General features: G+C 41.9%; 1 protein-coding gene across 2 annotated transcripts in view; it reads right to left on the reverse strand.

Moving 5' to 3' along the window:
• The window catches only part of TPCN2 (two pore segment channel 2), a 261,921-nt gene that overhangs the window by 24,907 nt on the left and 219,866 nt on the right, over window positions 1–17,148 (reverse strand). For both annotated transcript variants that reach the window (XM_085643579.1, XM_085643578.1), the window contains one exon: window positions 13,606–13,677. In XM_085643579.1, the coding sequence (XP_085499705.1) occupies window positions 13,606–13,677 (72 nt within the window). The remainder of the gene's footprint in view (window positions 1–13,605; window positions 13,678–17,148) is intronic.

Consider the following 17,148-nt stretch of genomic DNA (forward strand, 5'->3'; position numbering starts at 1 on the left):
AGAGGAGGGATGGCTGCACCCCCACCCACCCGTCCTAAATCCTTGTTATGCCTTGGGGACACATACCCCAGGGCCATTTCTAAAAAATAAAGGTCTGGGGCCCTCCCTCCTCGAGCTATTATCGCCCCATGGAGCCAGTCCTCACCCAGTGCTACAGATCTCTAAAAGAGGGGGGGCTATGCAGCCCCTCTCCCTGAGCCATTATCAGGCCCAGGGACCTATCCCTTGGAGACACATTCAATTAGAGGGAGGGGGGGGCATGTGTGTCCCTATCCCTGGGCAGATTTAATCCCCAGAGACCCCCATCCTCCTGGGAACAGCATAATTTTTAGGGGAAGGTGCATATACTCCCCCCACCCCCTTACCCAGGCCAATTTCAGCCCCTGGACCCATCCACCAGGGACCTCTTCATTTTTAAGGGGAAAAGGGCTCGCAGCCCCCCTCTCCGGATCATTACAATTCCCAGGGATCCCCATCACCCAGGGCCCTTCACGGTTAAAGGTGGGTGCCCTGGTGCCCACCCAGGGCACTCACCATTCTCTCATTGGGGGCCAGCATTGCTTCGGCTAATAAGGAGTAGCTCCTAATGCTCCTCCCAGCGGACAGAAGGAATATTTTGATCAGCTTCCGTGCCTACATTGGTGCAGCAGGGTAACAGATCAAATGGTAGCTCCCACTAGGCAGGGCCTGTTTTTTAAAGCTCCATCCAGCTAGAAGTGTACTTTGTGTTTGATCCCACTTGACAGGAAATTTAAAAAAATGCACCCATCAAGCGAGAGCAAACACAGAATTCCCTGTCCGTGCCAATTCTGGCTGGGAAACGGCTAGGTCCTGGGGGTGCGCTCCCTGGAACATAGCTACTAAGCCAGCTTTGGGGGATGGGGTCCCCAGGGCCATTAATGGCTCAGGGAGGAGGTCCACGCGGCCTCCTTCCCATATAAACACATTTCTGCCCCAGGGTGGGTTCCACGGGCCTCTGGAGGCTAGGGGAGGGGTCCATGCATCGCCTCTCCCCTAAATGAATTCAGCCCCAGGCTGGACTCTGAAGGGGCAGAAGCTATTTAAATGCATTCCAGCTGCCATTTTATTTTTCTTTCGATCCTGTGAGAGTCTAGTGGGATAGAGACTTTTTTTGAAGATTTTTTTCTTTTTTGGCCCCGGGGGGCGGTGTACCTCTGGGTCTCCCCTCCCTCCCTATGTGGCCTAGGTGGCCAGGGCATCACTTACACTAGTTTGTATTTTTTCATTTCGGAACAAGGAACTAAGTTCTTGAGACCTGTAATGGCTGCTAGCAACATTTTTCCTATGTTGCTAGCAGCCGATCAAAGTGCTTGCTCCCACAGGAGTCTGACTGTCACGGGAGCGAAATGGCTGAAGGGAAATAAAGCGCCTTGTGCAAATCTCTAGTTTCGAGAATCTCACAGACCCAACCGTCCAGATATACAATTATTTCTGCCCCTTAATTTCTTAAAACTACGTAAAGGATTTACACCAAATCACAAAAAAGACAATCTGTGGACCAAGACCTAGCTTCCTGACATTTTTTGTAATTCTGTTTACTAATTTTTGCTGTAATCTGGTCTAAAAAAAGTCTATGGAAAATGCATGGGGATTTTGCATTGTGGGCCCCCCTTTTTTAAAAAAAATGTATCATCCCCCCCACCCCTCCTTCCACTTGACTAATCAACCCAAAACATCCCAGAAAGGAGCGGAGGTGAACACACTTTTTTTTTTTCAAAGTTTTGTGAAGATTCATCAAACGGGGCCAAAGTTATTAGCAAACCAAAAAAAATACTCTGTGGAAAAGCAGACCTAACTAACTATGCCACTAGGAGATATATATATATATATATATTTTCAGTGTGGATATACTCCGTGAAATCTCAGTAAATAATCCGGCGGCACACCCAGGACAAAACAATAAGTTTATTATTGTTTCAAACGGAGGACTATTGGAAAACACCGCAATATACCTAGATCTCTTTCTTGCACCACATGTTACTAAACTACGATCATATTGCAGAGATAGTACGGATTTTCTACGCAGAATACATGACATCACATGGGAAAATAACTATCATATGATAGCACTTGATGTGTGTTCCCTGTACACATCTATTGATCAGCAAAAGGGTGTGGAGGCTTGTATGTATTTTTTGAAACAAAGACATATCACTATGGGAACACACCCAAATGTTGGAAAAAATGATGCTTTTCTGTTTGGAGAAAAATATGTTTATTTTTGGTAAAACATTGTTTCGCCAAAAGACAGGTACGGCGATGGGAACATCCTTCGCGCCCAGCCTAGCGAATCTTTTCCTAGGGTGCTGGGAGGAGTGTATTGTATGGGTAGATGAAAATGAGCAGTATGTACAACACATCCCAATCTGGATCAGGTATATTGATGACCTGTTCCTGATTTGGGATGGTCCCCTAGATCTGGCTAAGGAATTCATAAATAAATTGGGGGACAATAATCTCAATCTGTCCTTCACACATTCCATCAGTACCTCACACTTGGAATTTTTGGATGTAGCCATCAATATAGAAAATAATCGAATAGTCACCACTCTGTTCCGCAAAGAAACCTCAGGGAACACCCTACTACATGCAAACAGTAATCACCCCACACCACTCCGTAACAGCATTCCCTTTGGAGAGTTCCTTCGGGCTCGAAGGAACTGTAACACCGAAAGTGGTTTTGCGAAAGAAAAACACACTATGGAAAAGAGATTCGAGCAAAGAGGCTATTTGCCCAAAGTGATCTCAATAGCTGTAAAAAAAGTTGAATATACCACGCAATGAGGCACTGTTCTCTTCACAAAAGAAAGGGGAGAAAGAGAAAGGGACAGTCATCCCCAGGTTAATTACCACCTACAATAGCAGATCGAATACTCTAAGATATCTCATGAAGAAACACTGGGGATTACTCGAATCAGATCCTATCATTGGCACTGAGATAGGCCCTGCGCCCTTAATAACATATAAAAAATCCAAATCACTTAAAGACCAACTGGTGCACAGCTATCAGAATACTCCTGAGAACACTACTTGGCTAGGAAGTGCCAGGGGTTTCAAGAAATGTGGCTCGTGCAAAGCATGTGAGCACAGCAAAAACCGTGACAGTTACATCGCAGGAAAAAATAGAAAAAAGATCAATAAATTTATAACCTGCACCAGTGACTATACCATCTATGTCCTGGAATGCCCCTGCGGTTTGAACTATGTGGGCAGCACGAAACTACAGCTTAAGACCCGCATTCTACAACACATGAGAGCTGTGACCAATATTGACCTCAATTACCCCGTTGCGAGGCATTACCAAGAGAAACATCAAAGTAATGCTAAATTGGTCAAATTCTATGGCATTGACAGGATCTTACCCCTCCAAAGAGGGGGAGATCGCGAGAAACTTCTGAGAATTACTGAGTCAAAGTACATCATTGAACTCAATTCTAAGATTCCTAATGGGATTGAATTATGGTGAAGAACTGGCCACTCATATAGGGACTTAGAACTTTTTTCCCCGAGCGTGTCCTCACATTCATATAACATTTTTACACCTTTCCTTTAATACCGGAGCAAAGGGCACAGTGTAAGAATGACCTGAGATGATATTAGGTTATTATATTATTGTTTATCTATAGCTAGGTTTAGCTTAATAATAGGTTGTCCCACCCTCCGGTGACATTTAGTTTTTATCGCATTAATTTTCTTTTTTCTATCTTCACTGGGTGTAGGTATTGAAATAGATTCTATTTCTCACGATCCTTATCACGAACAGTTGATGGCCCTGCCCCGTAATATCCCCCTCTCTTTCCTTATTTTAGCAAATGGTAGAACAAGTTATCGCTGTAATTATCTATCCATCTACTCCATTGGTTATCTGAATATATAATTTTAATTATGAGATAATGTCGACATGTTGTTGAGGCTATGATAAACAACATGAAACTATCTTTAGAATAGAGTGGGGGTACATTACCCGTTATCTACATTCACAATTTACAATTATAAGTAATTGTCTCTGAAATATTGTCGGGGTACATTACCCGTTATTTATTTAAGCACCTTAGAACCAGGTGGATACCTCATCCAAGCACCCTAGGACTTCTCGTTTTATGGTTCATCAAATTTAAGGACAACAATTAATAAGTTGTGTCACATGTGGGAGATATTGCATTGATATATGGATAACCGGTATTGTGACTTGTCTTAACCTAATCTAAATGTTTAGGATTTACGAAGAACGTCCATATAATGTATCAGAAATTATTTCTATGGGAATATGTCATTGGTGTACACTGGGTACCTTTACCTGGTGCATGTATGATTTTGTGCCTTCAGTGAGACATTGTATCAATTTGTTAAATTGACAGTATTATTATTTCACATTGTCGGATGAATTGAAAAATAATTGCATGAATAGCATTATAATCATTAGCAATTTCTAGACATTATCATGGATTATTTTGAATCGTACAAACATACACAATTGAAATGGTGGAGCTCGATAGTATTTTTTCACTATCTATCATTTAGTGTTCATTGTGTACATGAATGTGTGCTATTAGTAAGACATCATATGAATATGTTAATTGATTATGTTCTGCTGTTTGATGGACTTGCAAATAACTGTATATTTATTATTTGAATGTGTTATCATGGACTATTCTAAATGACGAAAATGTAAACAAATGAAATGTTTGATCGCGACAGTATTTCCTCACTATCTATCAACCATGACCTGTATTTCTAGGGGAATTTGGGCACGGGTCACTAACTTGACAAAGGCTTCGCCGAAACGCGTAGTTCTGTTCGTTTGAAACAATAATAAACTTATTGTTTTGTCCCGGGTGTGCCGCCGGATTATTTACTGAGATTTCTCGGAGTATATCCACACTGAAAATACTTAAAACGGAGTTGCGACTGAGGCTGGCACCGGCGTCGATAGGAAGGAGAGCGGAGGTTCGCAACAATCTCTTCGTAAATATATATATATATATATATATATATTCACACAAAAAAACAAGGATTACAGGGAGGTTATAATTAGGCTCAGATTGTAAACATGCACAAAACCATAGAAATTTTCAGCAGTTACCTGAGCTAACTATAACTTACGCCCGTATATTGCACTGCTTTTGACATCACTCATGACATCAACCAGTGAGTGTAAGTGTTTCATAATAGTTTATGACAGTTATACCTCTATATTGAGCTACTGCATAAGGTAAATTATTAATTGTTCTCTACTACGGAGTGTATGTTTCTAACATATGTCATCTGTGTTGCTGTGTCACTGTCTGAGTGAGTGTTTTAGTAGCTGTATGGATTTGTAGGTGGGTATGAGAGTGGCTGTATGGATATGCAAGTTAGTTTGTGAATGGTCTGTTAATGGGTGGCGGAGTGCTTTTTTGGGTCTGAAAGCTAGTATGGGTGTGTGAGATTGGATATGTGAGTGGTTGTATGGATGTGTGAAAGAGTGTATGAGTTGAAGATTAGAGTGTGAGTGGGTAAGTAGTTGTAGGACTTGGTGTTTGAGTAACTGTGTGAGTGGGTGTGTAAGTGGTTGTATGGCTCTATAAGTGGGTGTATGAGTGGTTGCGTGAGTGTTCTAGTGGTTGTATGCATTTGTGAATGGGTGGGAGTCATTCTATGGGTGTGCGAGTGGTTGTGTGGGTTGATTTGTGAGTGGCTCTGTGGATGAGGTCATCAGTGATGTCACCAACCATGTCATGAGTGATTTAATATGCGAGGTCATAAGCTGTGCATTGTGGGAGCGTAAGTTATAGTTAGCTCAGGTAACTAACAGCTGAATTTATGGTTTTGTGCAGGTACAATCTGAGCCTAACTAGAACGTCCCTGCAACGTTTGCTTTTTTCAGTGACTTTCTATATATAAAAAAAATAACCCAGCTATAATGTCTCTGTAACCTTTGTTTTTTTAGTGAATCCAAGTTGTTTTTATTTTATATTTGTAACTGTAATCTAAGAGAATGGGTGTGTGAATGGCTTTATGTGTTGTTGAGTGGATATGAGTGTATGGGTGGGTGTATGACTGGCTGTATGGGTCTATGATTGGGTGTGTAGTTGTTTTGTGGGTGTATAATGGTTTTGTGGGTGGCTCTACTGGCGAGTGCAAATGGGTTTGAGTGGCTGTATGGGTCTATGAGTGGGTTTACGGGTGGCTCTGTTAGCGTCTGAATGGGTGTGCAAGTGGCTGTATGGGTTTGTGAGTGGGTGTGTGAGTGATCCTATGGGTGTGTTAGTGGGTATGGGAGTGCTTGTTTGCGGAGCTTTACCATGGCTTTCTGAATGTGCTCACTTATATTAAGTTAAATAATGGAACATAGTCTCTCATGAGAAGAGGAAATATCCCACAGGACATAGGGGTTACAGAAGAGATTGCTCTGTGATAGATTAACAATGCCTTCATCTGTTTCAAGGATTTCAGATTGGTTTTTTTAAGTTGTAGTTCCCTGAAAAACACACTTGCTTTACCAAGCCTAAGAAGTTAGGATATTTCGTTCTTTAGAGCAGTTATGATTTAAATGGGGCACCTGCATAGTTTTGTTTTTTAAGTCCATTAATAACAAAATTGTATTATTGATCGTTTAAGTTTTGATTTGCAGTCCCGGTCATGGATCCACAAATTAAAAGCACACATTCAAAACAAGGTAGCACATTTAGGATTTGCAAGTGTCTGTATGGCGGTGCATGTGGGTCTGAGTTAGTGCGTGAGTGTCAGAGTGGGTCTGTGTTGGTGTGTGAGTGGGGGTGTAAATGGGTCTGTGTGAGTGAGTGTCTGAATGGGTCGTGGGTGTGTTAGTATCTGAGAAGGCCTGCGAGTGGTTATAATTTTTCTTCTCTTTTTTATTTATGGCCAAATTTGTGATTCCACTGTGACTTTACACAGGAGGCCATGCGGAGTGTTGCGGCAGAGCGACGACTCCGCCCAAGTGGGAAAACAGTTTTGGGGCAACTTCTTGCCAATAATGGGTCCTTCACAGACCTCCATATTACAACCATGGGGTCAGGGTATCTCTACCCTAACCCTATTACATTTTATGTGCATTGTCATTCAGGGGTTCGTTCCCCAATATGTAAAAAGGCAGCTGCAACTTTCTACTGGCGTTGTGACCAGCTTATCACAGCATTGATGTCGGCACGTGGATTCACGGAGCGCCGTGATGGATCTGTGTACATAGATATACAAATTTGATTTTACAAACTACGGGGAGGGGGTGTGTGAGGATGTGTGTGTGAGGTGTGCGTGTGTGTGTGTGATGTGTGTGTGTGTGTGGGGGGGGGGGGGTGTGTGTGAGGATGTGTGTAAATGACCAAAATATAGAATCCAAAATATAGACAGGACAGAATATAGACTATAAAATATAGATAGCACAGAATATCGAATTACTAAAATATAGATAGGACAGAAATTGGGGTATGAAATATCGATTTCCATAATATCGAATTTAAAACTATAGATTTCCATAATATCGGGAAAAAAAAATTAGTGTTATGTATGGTAGTATATGTGTTTAAATTATGTATTATTTTTGTAATGTATGTTTAATTTTTTTAAAGTAATAAATGATATGTAATTTAATTCTGTAGCGGGTTGTGGGTTTATAGGGGAATAGGGTGGGAAGTAATTTAATTATAGTAAATTAAATATTAATTTTTATGTATATGTATTGATAATTGATTGATAATTATTAATTGGTAATTAATTGTTATTCATTGGTAATTCATTTTTATAAATTGATTAATTGATAATTATGTTAATTGTATTTTTTATTAATAGGAGCGGGTTTTGGGGTTTATAGGGGAATTGGGTGGGAAGTAATTTAATTGTAATAAATTAAATCTTAATTTATTTGTGTATTGATAATTGATCACTATTAATTGGTAATTATTTTTTATTAATTGCCAATTACTTTTTATTAATTGCTAAATAATTAATTGATTATGTTAATTGTATTTTTTATATTTAGGAGTGGGTTTATAGGGGAATTGGGTGGGAAGTAAATTAATTGTAATAAAGTAAATATTTTTGATTTATATGTATTGATAATTGATTGATAATTTTTATTTATATGTATTGATAATTATTAATTGGTAATTATTTTTATTCATTGGTGATAAAAAAAATCCAATGGTAATTAATTTTTACTAATTGGTAATTATTTTTTATTAATTTTTTATTTGTATTGATAATTAATGTAATCTTATTTTAATAGTAAATTACTTTCCCTACTGTTGCACTATCAGGAGTGGGAATAGTAATTTTGATCATCCCGCTATCCAACGCTTTTCCTACTGTTCCACTCACTGGAGTGGGAATAGTAATTTTTACCCCTACGCTATCCAACGCTTTCCCTACTGTTGCACTCACTGGAGTGGGAATAGTAATTTTTACCCCTACGCTATCCAACGTTTTTCCTACTGTTGCACTCACTGGAGTGGGAATAGTAATTTGTACGCTCTCACTATCCAACAAAATCTCAAATTTTTTTTACATTACATTTATTATTTTTACATTTTAAGCTTTTTTATATTATTTTAAGTATGTTTTATTTAATTGTTTTTAATATTTAATTACTTTTATATTATGTTTAATACATTAAAAATTCGATATTTTAGCTAACTATATTTTAACATTCTATATTTTGGAATCGATATTTTAGTACTTACCTGTTTGTAGATAGGGATTCTATATTCTGTACTTCTATATTTTGGAGTCGATATTTTGGGCATTCTATATTATGTCCCTCGATATTTAGTCAATGAACCGTGTGTGAACACACACACCAAAAAATCTATGCGTCACTCTATGCCTGAAAGGGTTTTGTTTTGAGCTATACACATTACATATAAATACACAGACACACATATGCGCACAAACATACACATATCATTCCGAACTTCAATATTAGCCAACTTTCAAATACTACAATCTACTGGTAATTAATACTGGAAATGGGAGCTTGTCTAGTAGGAAGGCCTACAGCTAATAGAGGTAACCTATATTGCTTTCCAGCGGTTCCGGGTGCGGGTGGCGGTGGGGGTGGCGGTGGGGGGTGGGGGTGGGGGGGATGGCGTATGCATTGTATTTTTTTTTTTTTTGGGGGGTGGGGTTGTGCGGATTGGGGGAAGAAATCTAGTCCAAGTCTTCGTCATGAAAGTCTACATAATTTGGATTACTGATGTTTGGAGGATATAGCTTTCGGTGGCTAAGCACGCAGTGCATCGATCTGCCATCCTACGAAGTTTATGCTTTTATGCCGGACCACAAAGAGCGATAGCAAAGTCGCAGGTCAAGTTGCTCTCCAACTGACACTGGACAGATGGCCAATTGGTTCAGCAGTAGCAAAAACACTAGACAGTACTAGTCATACAAAGTTTGAATAAAGGAATGCTGCTCCTGGAGTGCCATCTAGTGGCCGTCAGACGAATAGCATGCGAAATCTGCTAGCGTGATAAGACTGCTACGACATAAAATACAATAGTGAATAATAATGTATGAGTGAGGTCACGCTCCTGTTGTAACCTGTTACAAGCACCACCTGTTCTGTTTTTTACTGTTTCGATTGATTCATTTCCTTTGTGCGTCTGCTTCTTTTCAAGCTATGCCGATATTTGCCTGCATTCTTTTCTTTAATCTGGTCTTTGATTTTTAATACTTTTTCTGACGTCTCTTCCTCGTGCCATTGTTTCTTTATTCGAAACTTTACATTTACTTTCATCCTCCTCAAAACTTTTTTTTCCCAGCTGTTTTCTTATAACTTTTTGTGAACCTTTCTAGCTCAGCCCTTTTGTTTTGCTGCACTTTAATACAAATAAAAAAAATTGTCTGCGATTCTGTTTTTTCCTGCCATTTTCTCTTACCCTTGTACAGGCCTCCAAGCATGCCCCTCTTTCTTTTTCGGCCCTCTTCTAACTCTTCCTCTTTCCCGCTTATGTGCACCTGTTCCCCTCACTGTGGTGATAGTTAGGTCCAGATCTGGACAGTACCTGAACACACTATCTGCAGCTCGGTGAGCCCTAAAGGAGGTGAGTTGTTGTTTTTATTACAAAGTTCAAAGGCTTGCACCAGCATATTAAAAAATAACTCAGATCAAGAGATCTGCAGGATAAGGCCCGAAATACAGATGTGGGGTCAGGCACAGTGGATTTTTGAAAACGTCCTTAAAGGGTCAAGACCAGACCCTAATGTTGCTACTTGGTAGAGATAATGGCCAAGGTCGTTGCTCAGATGTCCATTGCTGAGACAGAGCACAGGTAATGGTTGCAAACGGATTAATTAATATGGACCACTAATAACGACCCTGAACACATTACAATCCATCGTTTTTTAGCTCGCCAGTGTTGTTACTAGCATTTGCACGGTGCACATTTCGTCACGTGTTTGGCCTCATTTGGCAGTCCCGCTGACCCAAAGACAGTCAGTCTGGCTAACCCAAAGACAGTTGGTTTGGCTAACCCAAAAGGTTCGGCTGACCCCAAAGACAGCCGGTCCGGCTGACCCCAAAGACAGCCAGTCCGGCTGACCCCAAAGACAGCCAGTCCGGCTGACCCCAAAGACAGCCAGTCCGGCTGACCCCAAAGACAGCCGGTCCGGCTGACCCCAAAGACAGCCGGTCCGGCTGACCCCAAAGACAGCCGGTGCAGCAGCTGACCCCAAGACAGCCGGTCCAGCAGCTGACCCCAAGACAGCCGGTCCAGCAGCTGACCCCAAGACAGCCGGTCCAGCAGCTGACCCCAAGACAGCCGGTCCAGCAGCTGACCCCAAGACAGCCGGTCCAGCAGCTGACCCCAAGACAGCCGGTCCAGCAGCTGACCCCAAGACAGCCGGTCCAGCAGCTGACCCCAAGACAGCCGGTCCAGCAGCTGACCCCAAGACAGCCGGTCCAGCAGCTGACCCCAAGACAGCCGGTCCAGCAGCTGACCCCAAGACAGCCGGTCCAGCAGCTGACCCCAAGACAGCCGGTCCAGCAGCTGACCCCAAGACAGCCGGTCCAGCAGCTGACCCCAAGACAGCCGGTCCAGCAGACATTATCCGAAGACATTTCAAAGTGACGCCAGAAAAGCACAGATTTAGGCTTCTTTTGGTGGGAAATATCAAGCCCAACTGGTCCAAGAGAAACCAGAAGGAAACCAAAGATTAGAAGATCCAGAGAGGACATGCAGCGAGCGAGATGAACTCTATAATACAAACCAAGCGAGGCAAGTGTCTCCCCACAGCAAGTGTTGCGGAACAGTTTCACTAGAGCCCAAGAATGCAGTCTTGGCACCCAATCATGTCCCAAAGGCTCAGCATCTTGAAATATTGATCCGCTTCATAATCTGAAAGCCCTTAAATTACAATATTATAAATAGTGCGGCATGCGCCAGAGACACATACGTTTTGAACTAGTGAGTCTTGGAGGTGCTTGAATACAAAGATGCGCTTCTTGCCGCAAATAACTGCTGCTCCCTGTGAGCTGCACCGACTCCCAGTAAGGTTATGTGGAGTTAAAAGTAGCTCTCATGGCTTGCAAGGGCTTTCGGTAATTAAGTATCCACGAGACAGGATGCCTTCAGCGTACAAAGCTTAAAAAAACAGGTGTCGCAAGTAAAATACCCAATTATCGAACCTTCTATAGTCCACCTTTTTGATTCCAGTTTGTACTCCTCTTGCCAAATGTACCTCGGTTGAACATCCGGTCAGAAACATTTGTAAGGCGGCAGTCCTCCTCAGGGCCACTCAAGAACCTGGTTTTCATTGGAGCGTGAACTGCAGCAGCGCTACGCTTTGCTTCATGTTACATTATTCATGTAGAGAGAAGTATTGCACTAACCATAAACTACTGAAACTTACTAGAATTTTTGGAAACATTTTGAGATTCTCTACAGTATCCTGATTGAATAGAGAGTGGTTCCCAAAGTGGACTAGATACATAATCTGTACATCTTTTTACCCCAGTACGTGCAATACATCCCCTACCACCTCCAACATGCTCTAGAAATCCCCCCTCTATGTGAAGCACTGACACCCTTGGTTCTTGCAAAAACTATGAAATGAACATACAAAATTTTGGGGAGGCGAAATCAGCTTTCACAGGATCACAAATTCATGTAGTCGCTTCTAAAGTAACTGCTCAGATTTTGGGGCCCCCCTGCTGTGTGATAGGTGTTAAAAACCTTCCTCGATAAATAACGCAAACAAAAGAAAATAGATTTAGAAAATAGATTTTAGAACTATAAAAAAATTTTTTTTTTACACTATTCCTTAGTCACTATTGAAGCTGCACTAATAGTTAGACGAATGTAACGTTTCCTCCCAAGGTAATCTGCAGGACTTTGACCAATTTTTCTGTTACACTCATGTGAGCATCCTTTCCAGATCGTTGAAACGCTACACGGAGTCTACTGAAAAGACTCGCTGTAAAAACGACTGCTCTGTTTGCATCCTCGCTTAAGACGTAACCTCAAAGCGTGCTCGCTCCATATGGAGAGGTTGTGGAGCTGGGATGATGGCATGCCTGCAGCTTTATCTAGTGTGGACGGCAGGGTGGGCTTTATTTTGTAGTGTATTTAAAGCTTATGCATAGTTCGAGGTCACAAACATGCAGAATTGCATTAACCCTTTCGCTGCGGCGGGAATTCCGCCGCAGCGCTGGGGGCTGCGGGGGGGCAGCGCGGTGGCGCTGTGCTCATGACGTAGCCACTCCGTCATGAGCCACGGTTGAGCTGAGCTCATGACGGAGCGGTTCCGTCATGACTCCGCCCAGTTGCGTTGTCCCCCCGCACAGGCGGGGAAACAGCGCCACGTGGGCGGAGCGGCCGCCAACGGTCGTGGCATGACGGAACCGCTCCGTCATGAGCACACGGCAACCGTGGCTCATGACGGAGCGGTTCCGTCATGAGCGGGGAAGGGGTAAAACGCATTCACAGTTCTCTATATTTATGTGTACCTTATGTGTTATTATGAACGTTAAGTAATTCCCTGTGAACCTACCATAATCAGATATATCGTATAATGTACCTCATCAACCACGCCTTACGGTTACTGGTAGCCTGTTCAGCTATTGCTCTTTTGATATCTCTGTGTCAACACGGGGAGACCCCCCCCCCCCCTTCTTGGGGATGCTGCCTGATGGATCCTGTACTGTCCTAGATTATGATATTACGATCACGGCTTGTTTTTGCGTTTTTGTCATGCCTGATCAAATTCTCTTAACACGGAGAGGATTCTGCCCTCAGCTGGGGTGTTGCCACAGACTGTACTGTTCTAGATTATGACACCAATTTTACTATTTGCTTATTATGAGATTGTCTTGTTTAATCTATTGGCCATAACATTGAAAGATCACCACCCTCTTCCTGGGGTATTCCTGTATCTTGTATTGCTCTCAATCTATTTTTTACGTTTCATTGCATAACTATATCCTCTCTAACAATTGTAAAGTGCTCCGATACCCGTGAGGGTCATGTTCGCGCTATAAAACTCTTCAAATCAATATCAAATGTGATCTTCTCAGCGTTGCATCTGAACCAGAACTCCAGACGGTGAACTTGCAAGCCAAAATACTGGGTGTTAAAGGGAAGCAGAACTTACCACCAAGATCCCAGCGAAGGCGCGGAGATTCTTGATTAAATCCACCAAAGTCCCAGCCACCAAGGCCATCATCTGAAAGACAACACAAGATGGAGGTAATGCAGATATGTGGTAATGACAAGACAGTGGTAACGCAGTCTTTATATTTCACAATAGCATGGCTATTGCGGTCAGTGAAGAAAAAAAGAGTGATAATACTGAACATCGCAGCATAGAATGCATCCATTTAAGAGGCAAAGCAGCAGTGCACAGATCGCACGTGCATCCCAATATCATGCCCGAGTCGCGATACTGAAGGAGTGTGACCAGAGAACCAAAGTATACATTCAATATGTGGTTAGTTCAGAATTGCCATTAACACCACAAAGGCCAGGTACTTATTATGTAAATCTATTTCAGCTACAGTAAGACCAGAAAATAAATGTACATAGGTGACCGACGCCTGTCACACTAAGGACTCCATCGTTAAACCCTCTAGTGCAAAATCTTTTTTAAACAAAAATGTTTAGATCGAAAGCGCGGCAAACAAATACTAATTTCAGAAAACGAGCTGTTAAATATATATTGTTAAACAAAACTGTTCCAGTTATTATCCTTTTTTCAATGCACTCCCTTCTGAGGAAGAACCTTTTAGCCGGTGCAAATACTGCTGGAAACTACAAACGGATCAAAAACCCTCAGGATGAATTTGCCTGGCAGTGTGATAACCAGTGCTTAATTTGTGCCGGTGGTTGCAGTTGTTGGGGACTGGCACTCATTTCTTTGGGGACTGCTACTTGAATCTGATCATCAGACTTTGACTCCGAGCAAGAGAGAAAGGCGAAGAAAGGAGGAACAGAAAGTAAAATCCTGAGCATCACTTACCGAAATCCCCACAAGGATCACAAGGAGAAAGTGAAGCAGAGTAGGAACCTCATCATGCCAGCCCCCCGCGATACACCGTGCTGACTATTGAGAAGTAGGAGGGTGTAGTGACTGTCAAGGGGTACTATGAGCCACGCACTTGTTGTGTTAACATTTATATAGCGCGCAAATACCACTCGTTTCCTGGCGCTCAACTGAGGGTTGTGAAACATGTGACTTGAAACCACTAGGAAACCAGAAGTCATTATGGATTCGTGATAGATTATCAAGCTATCAACAGCGATAGTACGCGACATGAAGTTCAGAAAGCTTAACCCCTGCACGACTGATGTCACGGAGAACTCTAAACAAGTCTACTGACGTCTGCAAGCCAAAGACTGAGGTGGACGGGTACAGCGAGCGAGGGCCAGGGATACATAGGAGCACTGCTGCTAAATTGCCGTGCAAAGGATTTAAAATATTGAAGAGTCATTTGGGTGCAATGTCATACTAGTCACTTGGGCCTCTCGCTACAGGGTCTCCTTTGAGAATTACTCCACTGCAGCAATCCTCGTGTGGTAGACTCTGAGGCCACAGTAACTAACCCTTACACAAAGAACCCAAAACAAAGTTGCTTCCTACCTGCATTCAAAGGAGATTCTCCTTCAAGGGCCTGCATTACATGAGTTGCGGGGCAGTGAAGGCGCGATCACACAGGATTGTTGTGTTGAGCGCACCACTGTTGCATCAATAGCCCTACATCAATGTGACTACTGCAGAGGCCACTATAGACATGGCCACTGCACCATCCAAGAGATGGACAACAGCATTGTAATGAATGAATACAATTCTAATGAAAAACAGGGTTAGGTTACATATTGAATAAGATTTAATCTCACTTAATGAGCGATTAGGGTAATGTAACTTAAATGATTAACAAGCATGTGCAATGCAATAGGTGTTGCATTTACGCGACAGCTATCGGCATTGTAAATTACAATGTCTTTTATTTATGTTTTGATTTTAAAATGCAATGCCAATAGCTTAAACTCGCATAAATGCAAGAACTATTGTATTGCAAACACTTGTTTCCTATTTATTTACATGCTGAAAGCAGCTGCCCGCCATTTCCCTTTATTTTCATTACTTTGTTACAATCTCGGCACCAGCGCAGGTGCCACGCTTGCATCAAAAGTAAAGAAATAGAAAAGCACTTTTGGTTTCTATTTGGAAATGGCGGGCGGCCGCGAGCGAAAAAATACATAAAAGCTGTGATCTCAGAACGGTGGTGGGGCAGGCAAACACGGCAGAAAGCGGGCATGACGTGCTGAATGTAGCAAAGCATGTCGTGCCAGCAAGTAATAAACTCAATAAAGAAAAGAGTGCTTAAAGACTAAAATAAACCATGCTGTGTAACAACCTAAGTATAGAGGCCAGTCGCCATGGAAGGTTACAGATGAAGACAAGGCGGTACTTAGGAGGGACTAACAAGCCGATTTACGACTCAGAAGCCAACATTTACGAAGGACAATGACACAAGCCAATGACAAGCATGGGCGGAGAATGGGCAGGGCTTCTACTCAATACTCCACTACAACAAGTCTTGCAGAGTAGCGCATGCGCGCCGACTCTAGGCTCCACCTAAAAAGGAAATTAAGAGTTGGCTCCAGTTAAAATTAGTTAATAAACTGAAAATAGGTGAGGATAGATTTAGGAAAAGTATTCGTTAAAAAAAAATGAATTAAATACACTATAAATTAAGGAAGGATTACACTCAGTAATACCGTTATGTCATGTATAATTATTTGATTAACCTAAATAAAGGTTGGTTTAGTATTAGTGTTAAGGATAATTCACACTAATAAAAAGGTACCCTTTATTAATGTAAAAAAGTATTCTTTAGGTTTACGTTAAAGATACTAATTACATTTAATTATTATTAGGACAATTAAGCAATAAATTTAAATATAAAATAATTCAAATACTTTTACTTTAATTATGGGTCCAGGTAGTGGGTTTGATGCATCACCAAAGAAAAAGTTACTTACCTTGACTAACTTTTTGTGATGGATACTAGATCTTCCGGTACATTACATAACTTCTTAATCACCTCCAACGACGAGATCGGAGCAAGAAACATATTTCCCTAGCAACAGATCTACATTGCTGCCATGTTGCACCAAGAAGCTTCTACGGTAGTTGTGTGTGCCCAGGGCGTGACAACACTGGCGCATATATGGTGCATATGTGGTGCTAACTGGCACATTTACGTTAGTACCTGGTACTTTTTTGCACCAAATAGAGGCATGCAGGAGGGCACTGAAAGACCATAAGTTACATTGACAATAACTGAAGACAACAAATTGCATAACTTGGAATCTTATTAAATGATAGCGCTGATTCAAGGGAGGGTGGGGAGCAATGAGCCGAAGATATAGTAATCCAACATAAATATGGTAACCAAAGATTGAGGATTCTTCTTTCAGACTCCTCGCCTCATAAAGGAGTCCCAAAGCAATACCCTCCAGGTGGATCGCATTGAGCAGTCTCAACTAAACCACAGCCCTGACAAAGTATACATCGTCGCGAGCCTGAGCCATGAGGTAATAATGCTCAGCAAAAGTATGTGAAAATGACCATGTGGCTGCTCGTCAAGCGTCAGTCACTGGAACACCAATAGTGAGGGCAGTAGAAACTAAC

Source organism: Triturus cristatus, chromosome 3_1, assembly GCF_964204655.1.
Source record: "Triturus cristatus chromosome 3_1, aTriCri1.1, whole genome shotgun sequence".
Lineage (NCBI taxonomy): Eukaryota > Metazoa > Chordata > Amphibia > Caudata > Salamandridae > Triturus > Triturus cristatus.